The sequence below is a fragment of the Nicrophorus vespilloides genome, unplaced genomic scaffold (assembly GCF_001412225.1).
Source record: "Nicrophorus vespilloides isolate i.1.1-1 unplaced genomic scaffold, Nicve_v1.0, whole genome shotgun sequence".
NCBI classification, from domain to species: domain Eukaryota; kingdom Metazoa; phylum Arthropoda; class Insecta; order Coleoptera; family Silphidae; genus Nicrophorus; species Nicrophorus vespilloides.
Window position 1 is genome coordinate 254,195 of NW_017100080.1, and position 14,511 is coordinate 268,705.

A 14,511-nucleotide genomic window follows, 5' to 3' on the forward strand; every position below is an offset into this window, starting at 1 on the left:
TTAATGTACATATGATTATTTGAGAGCATAAAAGTGAAGAGGACGAAAGGGAACTACTGGAAATATGAAAGTGGAAGAATTAAACAAACAAATAGAGATAATATAAATCATTTAAAAGAAACAGAAGCCGAACGAAGAAGATGGCGGACAACCGCTGCGACTGTTTTGTACAAAAAAAAAATGTTTTTGGTGATTTTCTTTATTGTAATTAATTAAAGGGAGAATTTGTGTGAGAGAACGATTGATCAGGACGAAGAGCGGATCAAGATTTTATTTTCTGTAAATTTTGATGCATATATGTTATACACTTATTAATTTATATGTATATATATATATGTATGTTTGGTGCAGAGTTGGCTTAGTCTAATAAGTTTATAAAAGATAACTTGATTATTTAAAAAAATCTAATTAATTAACGTAGATCGTACATCATTGTTAATACTAGTTGGTGGCAACAACAAAGCGTCTCATTTAATTCTTCGTTTTTTTTTTATTATATAAATAAGACTTTATGAATCGAAGGAAAATTCTTATCGAAAGTGTAAATAGAGGTTACAACACAGCGCCTTCCCCCTCATTTTTTTGCTTTCTAGTTTTATGTCCAGTAGAAAAAACAAAAAAACAAAAACAAGAAATACAAAAACTACACTATTTAGAAATAAACTATGTAAATATAGATACAAAAAAAAATACGGAAACTAGTTTTTATTTTATTTTTTAGTGACTAATTATAATTGGTTGATAATTTCTCTTCAGTTTTCGAACCGAAAATACCAGGTCGAAATTGTGTCGTCTTTACTATTACATTTTTTTTAAAACTATTTTCTAAGTAGACTTAATTTCGTTACGCATAGTTTCTCCTTTTTTTTAATTTATAAAATGAATTAATCGTTTATTTTCCACAATAATCACTGTTTTTATTTTTTTGAATTATTATTTTTAAATTGTACTAGTATAATATGGCACTGCAATTGCGTTTAGCGCGTATTAATTGTGTATTTATTGTTAACTCCTTGGGGAATTCATTTGGAATTTGGAAGAGCGTCTCTGCAGTTTTCTTTTTGTATTATTTTTTCGGGATGTTTTGGATTATTGATGATGTATGGTCTAGGCTCTAGGATATTCTCAGTTATTTAATACAAAGAAAACCTCAAAGATGTAAATAGCGTTTGGAGAAAATTAATAAATAATTGTAATGTACATATTTAAAGAAAGAAAGAGAAAAAAAAGTTTAAAAAATACTAAATATATTACAATATGTTACAAAAAAAACAGACAAAAAACCTTTTGGATAAGACGAATTGTAAGATGTAATAATTTACAATATTTTAAATACTCGAGTTGAGGCGAGGAAGTATTTTCCTTGATGGATTTTTTTGCAACGGATGTTGTGTTGTGAAGACGAGAGCATCCTTCTTCCTTTGATTTATATTTCGATATTCAATTGAAAAAAATAACCATCCACACCCCCTCATCCTCATAGTTTCCTTTTGATAGTACGAGTTTTTTTTTTGCGATCATCTCGATGATCAATCAACCAGGGACGCAACAGTAAACGAACCCTACAAAGACGTCTATAACTATAGTATAAATTTGTTGTACATAACATTACATGGCTGTTGAACATTATTTTATTGAAGTCATAATAGTGAATAAATATATTATTTGAACGATATTACTCCGAGCTTTTCTTTGTTTTTTTTTTAAGAAAGCAGAAGAAAGAATACGAAGATTTACGGACAAAAATCATTCTTATAAATAAGTATAAGACAAGTATGGTAAATGTATATAGTAAATTATGAGACAAAAACGTTAACAAATAAGAAAAGCAACAAATTTTAAACTTTTCTTTGTCCATTTTGTACCAGAAGCGACGTCAGAAAAAGCGCAGCTTCTAGGTTCAAAGCGCACTGCGTGGATTTACGAAACTGAGTGCTGCTATATTTGTAAATGCATAATTCTTAGTGGTTGGTAACAAGCGAGACGAGGTGTTCGTTAAATAAACTATATGTGTATATAAATGGCAATGATCATTTTAGCAGATTGTTTTCGTTCCGAAAGTCCCGAAAAAAATACGAAAAATTGTACATACCAAAATATGATCCCAATCGCCCTGACGATTTATTTTCCTCATATTACTTTTTCAAAACAAAAATAATTTTAAAAACAGTTCCTGCATTCTCGTTCGCTCGTATTTATTTTCTCTTTCTTCTTTAACGTTCATTCTATGTAAGGATAAGAAACTAAGCTAGTTACTATAATGTTTAACACCTTTGTACCTTTGTTTTCTGTTCGTTGATTTTTATTACATTTTTTTCAATTGAAGAGAAAAAAGAAACAAAGAAATTTATATATATATAAATAAATAAATTGTAATTAACACTTGCAAATATGTCTATTTTTCTTTATTTACTCCCTATTTCTTAACATTGATAGAAATTGTTTGGTATTAATGATTTTATTTAAAGGCTATAGTGGGTCACATATGCTGTACATGTTATAGCCGCGTGTAATGTGTGTGGTGTTATTACTTCTTATTCTAGCAAATAGTCTCATTGCTATTAAATTTTCTTTCTGTTCGTTACCAATTCAAGAGCTACTCGCAACTTTGCTTAACTCTCATCAGCTGTCAAATAGGTTGAGACCACCCGATGTTCAAATCTAGTATAAAATTAAAATTGTATATTAAGTATAATTGTTTTATAATAAATATCCGTTAAAAACAATATGTATTTTATTAACATTAAACCTTTGATTACAATATCAGTTTGATTATGTCTACAATATGTGTAATAATATCATTACAAAATACTTGCAAAGTTACTAATTTTAATACAAGTACAGTGGAACTTCGCTTAACGAGCAAAATCAATTGTAAAAAAAATGACTCACTTAACGGGTAACGATGAGAGGAGAAGTCTAGGATTGCGCGACTGCTACATCATTTGGACCGGATTAAACTTGTTAAGCGAGCACCTCATATAACGAGCAAAATAAATTGTAAGAAAAATGATTCGCTTAACGAGCGACGTTTCGCATAATGTGTGACGATGAGAAGTCCCGGCTACATCATTTTTAAAACTTGTGTACACACATTATGTGTCTTTGAATATATTAACCATCTTCGATTTTCTTTGTCATCTTTGCTTAAAGCGGGCCATACTTTGCAAATATAATTTGTGTTTGCTGTAAATGCAAAACACATATGTATTGTGTCCAACTATTGTTATAATATGGGTCTAAATCGCAAACCCGCCATCCGAAAGACCTTCTATTGAAATCCCGACGTTCGAAATCCAGACTGAATCTAAATCCCGATGTTCGAAAACCCGACTGTATTAAAGTCCCGACTATGTCAAAATCCCGACTACCATAATCCCGACTATATCGAAATTCCGACTACCCAAAACATGTTATTATTGAAATATATAATAATAAAAGACACTGTCCGGTTTTGATTGTCGGGATTTCGATATAGTCGGGATTTTGAGCCAGCCGGGATTTCAAACGTCGGGATTTCGATAGACGGGATTTCGGTTGTCGGGCTTGCGATTGCCACTGTTATAATATATAAACACTATGTACGCTTTTTTTATATAAATATTAAAAGTATGAAGAGGTTCCATTGTACATGAAATAAATTGTTATTTTAAGTAATTCATTGAAAATTTTTATATATTAATATTATAGATAATTTATATGAGCAAAAATAATCAAATAAATTATGAAGATGTAAATGAATTAAGCATAATATTCAATTAAGCTCAAATATTCAACACGTTGTTGATGTTTTTTTGCATGGTGAATATATTTTTATTTTCATGTTTCTATAAATTGTTCCATATGTTTAAGTTATTAATTTCAAATATATACGAAGATTTTTCATTTAAAGATAATGCACGTATATAAAATAATTATAGCATAATATTTTAGAATAACCTAACGATACTAGTTCATAAGTCGGGATACCTGTATAACAAAATCACTATGAAGTGCATTATTGTGTTTACATTAATCTTAAATCAACTAAATTATTATATTTAGCCTGCATTTTGTTAAAAATTAATTTACTAGTGCTTTAAACCTTTTTGGGCTTGGGACATTCAACTGTGAGAAACAGCAAGCGCATCAAACATAAAAACTATTCAGCAATTCCAGTTAAAATTCCTGCACATACTGCAGAAGCACCGTGATATATAACAGAGTACAAAAGACCTTAAAGATAAGATCGAAGAAACGGATATCATTCTTTCTTAAAATAATCAAAAAACTAAACTTATAATTTTGTTTTCTTTAGATATTAAAATAATATGATATTATTATGAATGTTGACAAGAAAATCTACAAAAGGGTAGAAAATTCAATTATTTACATCAGGATTACCCAAACTTTATAGGGTAGGTAAAATAACACATAATTAATAAAATTAAAAAAAAATGACAAAAATATTTATTATTTATTTAGTAATTATTTCATTCCAGGTTTTCACAGAACAACAATGTACCGCGGAAACCCTGATTTACATAATAATAATACTTAAAAACAATTCTTAATAAGACATACTTATATGTACTATATTATCTTTCTTTATATATATTTAATTTCTTGAATATTCAATTATAAATAAATATTGGTAGAGTTGAATAAAATGTTCTGAATTTTAAATGCTTGGCGCTCTTTTTATAATCAGGGGGCACTATTCGTCGGTTGGTATCATTGGAATCGGTCGGTTGTTGTGTTACTGATTTGGGGAATTTCATTGCCGCCTGTCGGCAGTGTATACCATGGAAAAGTGACACCTCTAATATCGGCCGAAGCTTTCGTTATTTTTTGAAAATTATTCACTTAATTTGCTTGCTGTTTTCCCGGGGGACGTGTGCTTTCGTGATGAATGAATGCGACGGTTAAATTGCAGCCAGCGTTCCTTGCGTGTGCCCAGGAGTGTCGCCGTCGCATCCAATTTGGAACCTCTATCTCATCTTAGACCGCTCTTTGGCGGGCTTCTCGACAGTGTATAAACAGTTGTGTTACAATGGCTGCAACTGCAATCGCACCTAATGGAGTTCCATGAGGGGTTCTCGCCTAGATTCGATAGGTAATTGGGAATTAAAACTAATCTTGTATCCCTGATGACCACCCTCGTCTGATTTTATTGATGATTTATTGGTTATATCCGGGGGTGCTGCGCCTCCGATAACTGGGGTGTGTTTGTTTGTAGCGTTTCGTAACTAATGAGTGCTTCGCGTATTATTGTTTTCCACAGTGTCAAGCCTTCGGCGGAAGCGCGTCTAGCTCGGCAGCGGCAGAACCATGACCTCCCTACTGGCACCAACCACCCAGGTGCATCAACGCAATAACAACAAGAAGACAGGCGCTGAAATCGAAGATGCCACCGCCGTTCCCGACTCCACCACCACTGTGGAACGCAAACCCCCTTCCGAATTTACTGCAGGTCAGGACATTCTGTGGAAGCACAAGGATGGCCGTTACTACTTTGGTATGGTTGTTGAGGTGGACAGTATTCGAGAACAGTGCTTGGTGAAGTTTGGTGACAACACAGACAACTGGTCATGTTTCAAAGACCTTGTGAAGCTGAGCACCTCCGAACAGGAACACCTGTGCGTGGTGTGCAAGAAATCAGCACCTAAGAGCAAGCAGGAGATCACAGTGTGCTACAAATGCGGTAGGGGGTATCATCAAAAGTGTCATCAACCTGAGATCCCGGCCAATTGCCACAAAGAAGGTGAGCTTAAAAACTTTCTCTATACTACATTGCATATTTTAATTACATGTCCTCATTAGATTTGAATCATTAAACAGCAATTTGCTGCTGTTGTTTGTTATACCCGAATGATATTCAGAATTATTTATAAATGATAATGTTTTTATCTTTTATTTGCACATTAGGTTTTTGAGATATCAAATTTACTTATTTGTACTGCTTTTGTTGAGTGCTGTGTTATGTTGGATGAGATGTACATCTTCGTTTTCTTTAGATTCAAATTGGATGTGCAAAAGGTGTTTAGATGCAGAGCCCCACAGGCAGAGGAGAAGCACTGACTCCAGATTAATGAAGAAGGATTCTGTCCGGAAATCTGATACCACTGCATCATCTGCTATTACCAAACTGCCTTATGAAGTAAGTATCTTAGCTTTTTTTTCAAAACCAATGCATTTCCTAATTGCTACTAATACACAATATTTTCATTAATTAATGTCATTTAAGAATTGAAAACAGAAAGTTTCTATTATATAATATTTGCAAATGTACTTTCTAGACATAATCACCTTAATGACTATCATATTTCTAATCTGTTAGCTGAAAAATACTAAACTTAATTCTGATAAATATAAATACAGTCAAGTTGTTTTGATTATAATATATTAATTGAGAAAATCTATTGGAATATCATTTAAGACAATTTCTTGTACTTTTACAAAAGAAATACAAACTGATATTATGAAGAAACTAGATAGTAGAAAAATATTACATTTTGTAATTCACCCTTCAGTATGAAATAAAATAATAGGTATGCCTAATCTTTTTCAATATTGAATGTTGAATTTACACTTTGCTCCAAATTTCTTTATATATTTGATAGGTACTATTATTTGTACAGTTAGATACTGGCATTATTACACACATAAACTAATTTTATGTTTACTCAACCAATTAAATGTTGCTAATTTAGTAGAAAAAATAATATCTACTAAAATAAAAAAATATTTAGATAATAAAGTAGTCAAATAAATTAAATATTTAATATGAAGAAGTAATGGTAATGATATAATAGGTTCAATATATAGTTTTTATTTGGTACATTATTATTACAATGACGGAAGTAGACAGAATAATGAATTGGCAAGTTTGTATTTTGTTTTGAGTGTTATGTTTTGCTTTTGTTCATAGTCGCCTACATCAGTATCAGCACCACCGACGCCTCCGACTTCAGACTCTAGCAATACCGGCCTAGAGTCTACTGACTACTCGGAGCAGTCCAGCAATATCGTCTTGAAAAAGGAAACATTGCAGGAGTTGAATACGCCATGTGATACATCGGATGACGAGACCTCGTCGAAAAGCACACTTGACCTCATCATCCCTCCACCCAAGGACTTCGAAGGAAAGAATAATCCTTTCATTGCATTCCTACGGAGCAACACGGACGAGCATACCAAGAAGAGGAGAAGTAAGGACTCTATCACGCTACCGCTTCCTTTGACTGCAGTTATTACGGGGCGACCAATCGTTCGCCCCTTGAAACGGCAGCTCAGCGAGAAGGACATATGCATCGGACCAAATGGGGAAGTCAAGAGACGTCGTTTGAGACGGAGCAGGAGCGGTCAACAAGTGCCCGCTAACTACGGACAAACTGCAAGCAAAACTGCAGCAGTAGTGCCAGTAAGACCCGACGCCAATGACTGGAATCAGAGGAGTCTAAGGTCGAATCTTAACGCAACCGGAGCATCTTCGTCCACGAATACGCAGATTTCCAGCTGCGTGGATTACGCGCTTAACGGCAGACGACTGAGGACAAGACAAGACAAAAGTGTAGAGAAGGATAAGAAACCGCCGACGCCAAAGCCCAGCCCGGTTAAACAGGAGCAGGACATCAGCATGGACGACCTGAAGAGTTCAGTACACAGCTACTTCGGGGCGGCCACCCGCATTCAGGACGGGGAGAGATTCACAGTGAAGGCGAAACGGTACGGTCCGACCGGTAAGCTTGAGTATCTCATGGAGTGGGAGGGCGTCAGTAATGGAATGACCTGACTTTAAATTGTTCGCTTCGCCCCGTCCCACCCATTGCAACCTGAAAGAACAGTTCGAGTGAAGCTAAAAATAGGAAACAAACTATACCAGAACACTTAATTATTTTATTATACATTACCTTCTCATACACGACATGGACACAAGATCGTTATTTTTTATACGCGTGCATTTACAGGGTGTTGTTGATCTTGAGTTTCCTTCAACTCGCCCAATGGCGAGAGAAGCATTTTTAGTTTTAATAAATATGCAATGGTTCTTTCAGTCGTATCAAGACACAATTAGACAGAAATGCAACGAAACATACCAATCCGGCGACATCCCCACGAACAGAATTGAATAATCAAAGGTGATATTTTCATCTCCGCTCTCACTATAAAATAATGGTAGAACAAGAAGACATACAAAAAAAGAATTTAAAGAGAATAGGAAAGAAGGATTTAAATTATTTAAATGTTATTATTATTTTATAAAAAAAATATATATATTATTTTTTTCTTTTTTATGAAGAAGAAAAGATAGTGTACATAGTCCATATTATATGTATTTCTTATTTCTCTCTTGGATGTAACTGTTCGTATTTTTGGAGGTTGAAAATTGACGAGGAGAGAGATAGCTTACGTTTAAATGCTGGTAGATAGTGCATTGTTGTTGAAGAGATATCAAAATGTTGTTGGCAGAAAATTATTATAATTACTATGTTACGTTCTTTGTTCCGTGAATTTCGCGTAAAGGATGTGTTGTTCTACGAGTAAGCAAATTCTGTTCCTGGATTAAATTAGGTGTGTGTTTCTATTGACGACCAGTACATATATATTATATAAAACAAACAAGAAGAAATAGAGGAAAAGACAATAGCTGAAATATATAAATACGTATAGTTTTATACTGATGAATTGATTTGGTTAGGACGTTGTGTTTTCGCTCACTTTTTATACATCCTCAACCAATACCAACTACATCCCTCACTCCCATTGAAAGATATTTAATTTCAATTCTTAAATAAAAAAATACTGCCAAAATAATTGCGGAGAGAAGACGATCTTAACACTGCCAATGTGAGCCATCTTTTATTAAATATATATTATTGTTTTGTTTAGGAAGGAACGAACTCTTGTAATTATTATTATTATAATTTACTTGTCTTATTTTCCACTTGTGATAATTATTTTATTATTCGACAATAATTATTATTATTTTCTCCATCGTATTAATTCAGTTGAAACAAAAGAAGAATTTATATATATATACACATGTAAGGTATATAAATTTGTAAATTTAGTCAATTATTATTATTTTATTATTACCACTAAATAGTTTAATATGAGACTGGGTGTAGATACTTACACGAATCGTAAACTAATTTCATTGATTTGTTAGTTTGTACATTTATTATTGATTTATATATATATATATAAATATGTTTATGCAAGAGATGAGATTGGAATGTTGTGACTTCGTGCGGTTTTGAACAATGTTTTTTTTTTATTATTATTTTGGGCGCACACTGTTCAGTTTAATCTCTGTTTTTCGATACACCCCTCGAGCGGACGAAATCACGTCTGTTTTTTATTTTTTTTTTACCTGTTAAGTTAAATAAATTCACTTTTATGTAACATATTATGTGTGTTTTATCTATCTGACTTTGGGCAATGGGAAACGCATGTTCTTGCGTTTGGTTTTTGCGTCCACAACTAGCTGAGCTTGGCGTTTGAGAAATCCGCGCGATGGGACTTCCTCCTCTTCATCGGATCCTGAAAAAAAAATGGGTTCTTGCTTCAAGTCGAATAATTACTTTTATTGTAGTACCAGGAGGCGGAACCGGAGTAGGAGATCCGAGCTGCGGGAGAGGAGTCCTTCGCATGATTCCGTTGTATGGCGACGGTAGCCATTTGTCCGTCGGCAGTTCCAGGTCTTCTACCTATAAGAAAATAAGGGTATAATCTGTAAGATTAATTAAGATACACAATTATCACCTGAATCCCGTCGGTTCTTTCCTTGAAATCTTCCTCGAAAATGGTCTGTAGGAATTCTAGCATGATCATCGCTGAAGCTTCGACCACGCCAGGTTTGAAATTTTGGTATATGGAAAGTAACTTCTGCGTGATGGTCTTCGTCGATTCATCCAATTGTTCCATCGTAGAATCCATCTCTTGTAGTTTTCGTTTCTCATCTTCGATGTCCTCGAGAACATTGTCCACCTCTGACGAGTTCCTGCATAAGTTTAATCTCATCCATCATTCATATCGATTATATCATTATATAGCGAAAAAGGCATCTAACTTGCTGAATTATATTATAAAAAGAGATCCTCTAAAATATATCATTAATAAATAGTTGTACTTGATTTAAATAATTTCCTTTTTTGCGTATTATGTTTTTGTTGACAGTAGTGTCTGATTGACAAACATTAAATAATAATATACAAAGAGAAACATCAAAAATGACTAATAGTATGAAATATATCACTTCATTATGGCTTACTGAATTATTACCAAACATAAGTACCTGCTCTGAATAGTATATTTCAATATTTTTTTCTTAACCTTAAGGTGTAGCATTTCATTCTTCTGATTTACGGTCTGGTATCATGGATCTTTAGTAATTTTATGGTATAATGTACATCATTTTTCATGAATGAGAATTGTTTATGTAAATATTCAATCAAATTTATCCGTGAATAGATTGGGCTTTTTCTGTATTTGCCTCACAAATAAATATTATAAATTTCTATCATAGTTATCGACTTCATGTATTTCGGATGAATAATCTTTTTTCCTTGTAAAACTGGTTCATTTACATTTTGGAGATATATAATAATGATTAACTGCTGCAAAGGGCTATTTTGTATTATTATCTAAGAAGCTCTTATTAAGATACAATTGATTCCCGTTACGAGTAAATCTGGAGCAGATTATGTTCGTTAAGCGCTGTTCAACAGTATTTACAATTTTTGAGTTTAGTGTTCTTTGAGGTCAAAAAGGTTAGAATAATTTTAATTTGATTTTTTGGGTAATGAGAAATTGCACAAATATAAAAAAAAGTTAAACTGGTTGCATATAATACTCATTGATTAAACTTACCTTTGGATATCTTTGCTCTCCACGAACTTCCAATGCTCCAATTCGACGACGTACGAATCCTGCACCTGCTCCAGCCTCTTCTTCTCCTCTTCCGAACATCGCCTCAAGCTCGCCAATTGCTCCTGCGTTTCCTTTTGCGCTCGGAACTTGTCTAGCACTTCGTCAATAGTCGATCCACCTGTAACATACAATTCTATAATACCGTTTCAAAAACTGGTACTTTCTTAGACGAACCGGTGACATCTTTCAGCACTTCGAAGATCTCCTTGTAGTAATCTATCGGATCCTGATCCATGCTTTCAGGCGTCTCAGTCTCCTTCGGACATTCCTCATCTGGATCCGTTCGTATTTGAGGTTTACCATGGTAAAAGCGCTTTTCCAGCTGCTCTAGGTCATGTCGTCGTTCCTCCAGAAGCCTTCGACCTTCTGTGGCCTGTCTTTCCCTCAAGCTTCCCGCCTCTACGACATTTTTTTCTTCTTGTATTAAAGCATTCCTCGCCAAAGTTCTAAGTTTAGAGGCCTCTAAATTCATCTAAAAATATAACCAGTATAAATATTGGTCACTATTATAATTCTAAGTATTAAACTAAAACTTTTAGTAATACATTGTGCAGGGCGTTGCACAATATAACATGGTTCCAGAGGAAATACGAATGGAAAACGACATCAACAAGTTCAAAGTAAAAATGATGTGTTGAATACAAAATCACAGAACGAAGACATAGATCAAGTAAAAACCAACAAGCCTGCTCAAAATACCGGTTTTTATAAAGATTTTGTCCATCACTAGGTTTTCACTATTGTACATTTTCACAATTGTACGAAACTTCAATAAATATTTAAAATTAATTAAACATTAATTCACCGCTATTAGCGCTGCGATAGACGGAATGGATGATTCGATTAAGTTTTTAAATGTTAAATGTTGGTATAATTATCATTGTTTATCACTATGAGCAACAGAATGAACGTGTCATCCAGAACTTCCTGAAACATTTAAATTCCATTTGAGAGATAAAGGTAAGTCTTTGAACAATTCTTAAATTATTTTACAACAATTGGTTCAATACGAATAATTTATAATTACATGCAGTAATTTTAATTCATTTTTTGTCTAGTAATGAATTGAAATTACTGTATGTAATTATAAATTATTCGTATTGAACCAATTTATCTCGCTAATCAAACTTGTAAGGAAACATGCAAATTTCATTTCACATATTTACATAATGAAATCCATAAATCTTAACATGATCAATTTATATTTTTTCGATACTTGTGAATTTTCAAACAATCAAAACACACTTCTAAACTAAAATTTAGGTTATTACATTTAATTACGAATGAATAAACAAAATAAGAAAGAATAATGAATAATGGAACCTCGTGTTTATATATTATAATAATGGTTGGACACAATACATTTGTGTTTTGCATTAACAGCAAACACAATTTATATTTGCAAAGTATATTCCGCTTTAAACAAAGCTGATAAAGAACATAAAAGACACATAATATGTGTACACAAGACTTAAAAATGATGTAGAAGGCGCGCAATCCGGTACTTCTCTTCTAATCGTCACTCGTTATGCGAAACGTCGCTCGTTAAGCGAGTCATTTTTATTACAATTAATTTTGCTCGTTATGTGAGGTGCTCGTTAAGCGAGGTTCCACTGTATATAATAGAAAGAACCATAATCATTAAACTTACGAATTAATATTATCTTATGTAATATTAACATTGATCGTACGAATAGATAAGATTTTCGTGACGATAGAAGAATACGAAACAACTTTCTTAAAATTTTCCAACGTCCATTTACATTTCCCGCATCTGCCGATGATTTCCTCCTACGGTTAATCGTTAACACCAGGCACGCTGTTACATAACTTGATAGAAGTGCAGCTGTTACCGAACCCTGGATGATATAATTATATCTGAAATGTAACTTGAATCAACCTTGCTTTCTATAATTAAATGTTGACCAGCGAATTAAATTACAATTTTTACTGATTTCAATTACATTTTGTTTATTACTCAGAAAATTTAAAGTTTCCTAATTTTTAATCTAGCATTTGAAAAATAGTTAAATTAAATGTGAAATTACTACAACAATTATACAAGTACATTAAGTTCTTTGTAGTTTAACCAATACGTATACGTGCATTGCATTAGAAAATAACTAATACAGTTTACCATGAAGGGCATGAATAATGTAATAAGTTATTTTTTATTTTAAACTGAAATTATAACGTCCGATGAGTCGTTTTTACTGAAACCATATTCCGTTGTATATTTTATTACATTTTAGTAAATTAGCTCCAAATATGAAACTACTCCATTAAATATGAACATTCCATTAAACATCGATCAAAGTTTGTTATTTTCATTATAAGTTACATGTTTGTATGTGTGTAATTTAATTAACGAATATTTTAAGATTTCAAATAGAAATTAGATTAATTTACTGAGAATCCTCAAAGGATAATTTCATAATAGTCGTTACTGGGTGACCAGTATTATCCAAATACCTGACGTTCTTTAAAAATTAGATTGTTTTAAATTTAGTTAATTACAATTGCTTACCTTCTGCAAATTATTGATTTCCATTTGTTGAGCTTTGAGTTCGTCCTCGAGCTTAAGGATTTTACTTTCGAAACGCGCTGCATCGTCCTGTAAGGATCTTTCGATCTCCTTGTACTTGACGCTCACGTGTTCCGCCTCGTTCCACTGAACTTCCACGGCGTTGATTTTATTCTGTAGCTCACATATCGCCTAAAATAAAATATACATAACAGATTTTACAAAACTAATAACTAAGTGTAACTAATAGCTCCTGCCTTATCCAAAGGTTTTTCTATATTCGCGGAGAGAACTTTCTTCGATTTGCTCTTAACCAAATCCTGGTATTCCTTTCCCAACTTGGATAATAGTTTTTGTTTCTGCAAAAAATAGAAGTGTTTGTAATGTATCCAAGAAAGTTTAAATGAGAAATTTACCTGCGACAGACGGTATTTGATTAAATCCAACTTTTTTGTCTTGTCGATGCGCTGAAGATCGAGGATTCCTGCAATTTCCTCGGCGGTTTTATCACCGGCGTTCTTCAACACGGGTCCCAATTGTGCAACAGGGAAGCGCGACTTTAGAGCGCTACCTTTTCGCTCCTGCAAGTTGACAGTCATCAAGGATATGCGCTTTTTAAGGACGAGAATCTCATCCTGATTTCTCTTTCTCTCCGTTTCGATTTCTTCGAACAGAGCTTTGCGTTGTCCCTCTGCACAGTTAACGACAGATGTATTACAAAAAAAAAATAAGTGAAAAAAAAGGTTATGAAACGCATTTCCAAATGCAATTATGCAATTGCAGTTCGCTGTTTGCACACGCTCGCAACGGCCAATTGTTATAATTTTGTGTGAAAATATTAGCGGCTCAAATCACACGGCAATGGTGTGGCTTCTTCACACACTCGCTAATTGCAGACTTCATGGAAGCACTTCTGTTACAGTTTCTATTTTCAGGCGTTCGCTCACCGGACAGTTGGATCCTCTTCTTGATCTCGATGATATCCTTGTTCAGGATCGGAAGCTTCACGGTCTGTCCTGATGCCATGGCCGAGGATCGCAGCTAGCTCCACGTTTCGATCTTCGTCATTCCGA

At 33.4% G+C, this 14,511-nt stretch overlaps 2 protein-coding genes across 2 annotated transcripts; one reads left to right on the forward strand and one right to left on the reverse strand.

Moving 5' to 3' along the window:
• Positions 1-4,750: 4,750 nt before the first annotated feature.
• Positions 4,751-8,203, forward strand: LOC108566850 (metal-response element-binding transcription factor 2). The gene is made up of 4 exons (XM_017926932.1): positions 4,751-5,095; positions 5,264-5,743; positions 5,997-6,139; positions 6,911-8,203. The coding sequence occupies exons 2-4, from the start codon at positions 5,311-5,313 to the stop codon at positions 7,772-7,774; spliced, it is 1,440 nt and encodes a 479-aa protein (XP_017782421.1). The 5' UTR covers positions 4,751-5,095; positions 5,264-5,310; the 3' UTR covers positions 7,775-8,203.
• Positions 8,204-9,071: 868 nt separating this feature from the next.
• On the reverse strand, positions 9,072-14,511 carry LOC108566856 (coiled-coil domain-containing protein 151). The gene is made up of 9 exons (XM_017926939.1): positions 14,386-14,511; positions 13,855-14,129; positions 13,696-13,797; positions 13,442-13,630; positions 11,089-11,386; positions 10,855-11,032; positions 9,748-9,985; positions 9,581-9,692; positions 9,072-9,525 (listed from the first exon to the last, which is right to left on the reverse strand). Exons 1-9 carry the CDS (start codon positions 14,462-14,464, stop codon positions 9,407-9,409), a joined length of 1,590 nt encoding a protein of 529 aa, XP_017782428.1. The 5' UTR covers positions 14,465-14,511; the 3' UTR covers positions 9,072-9,406.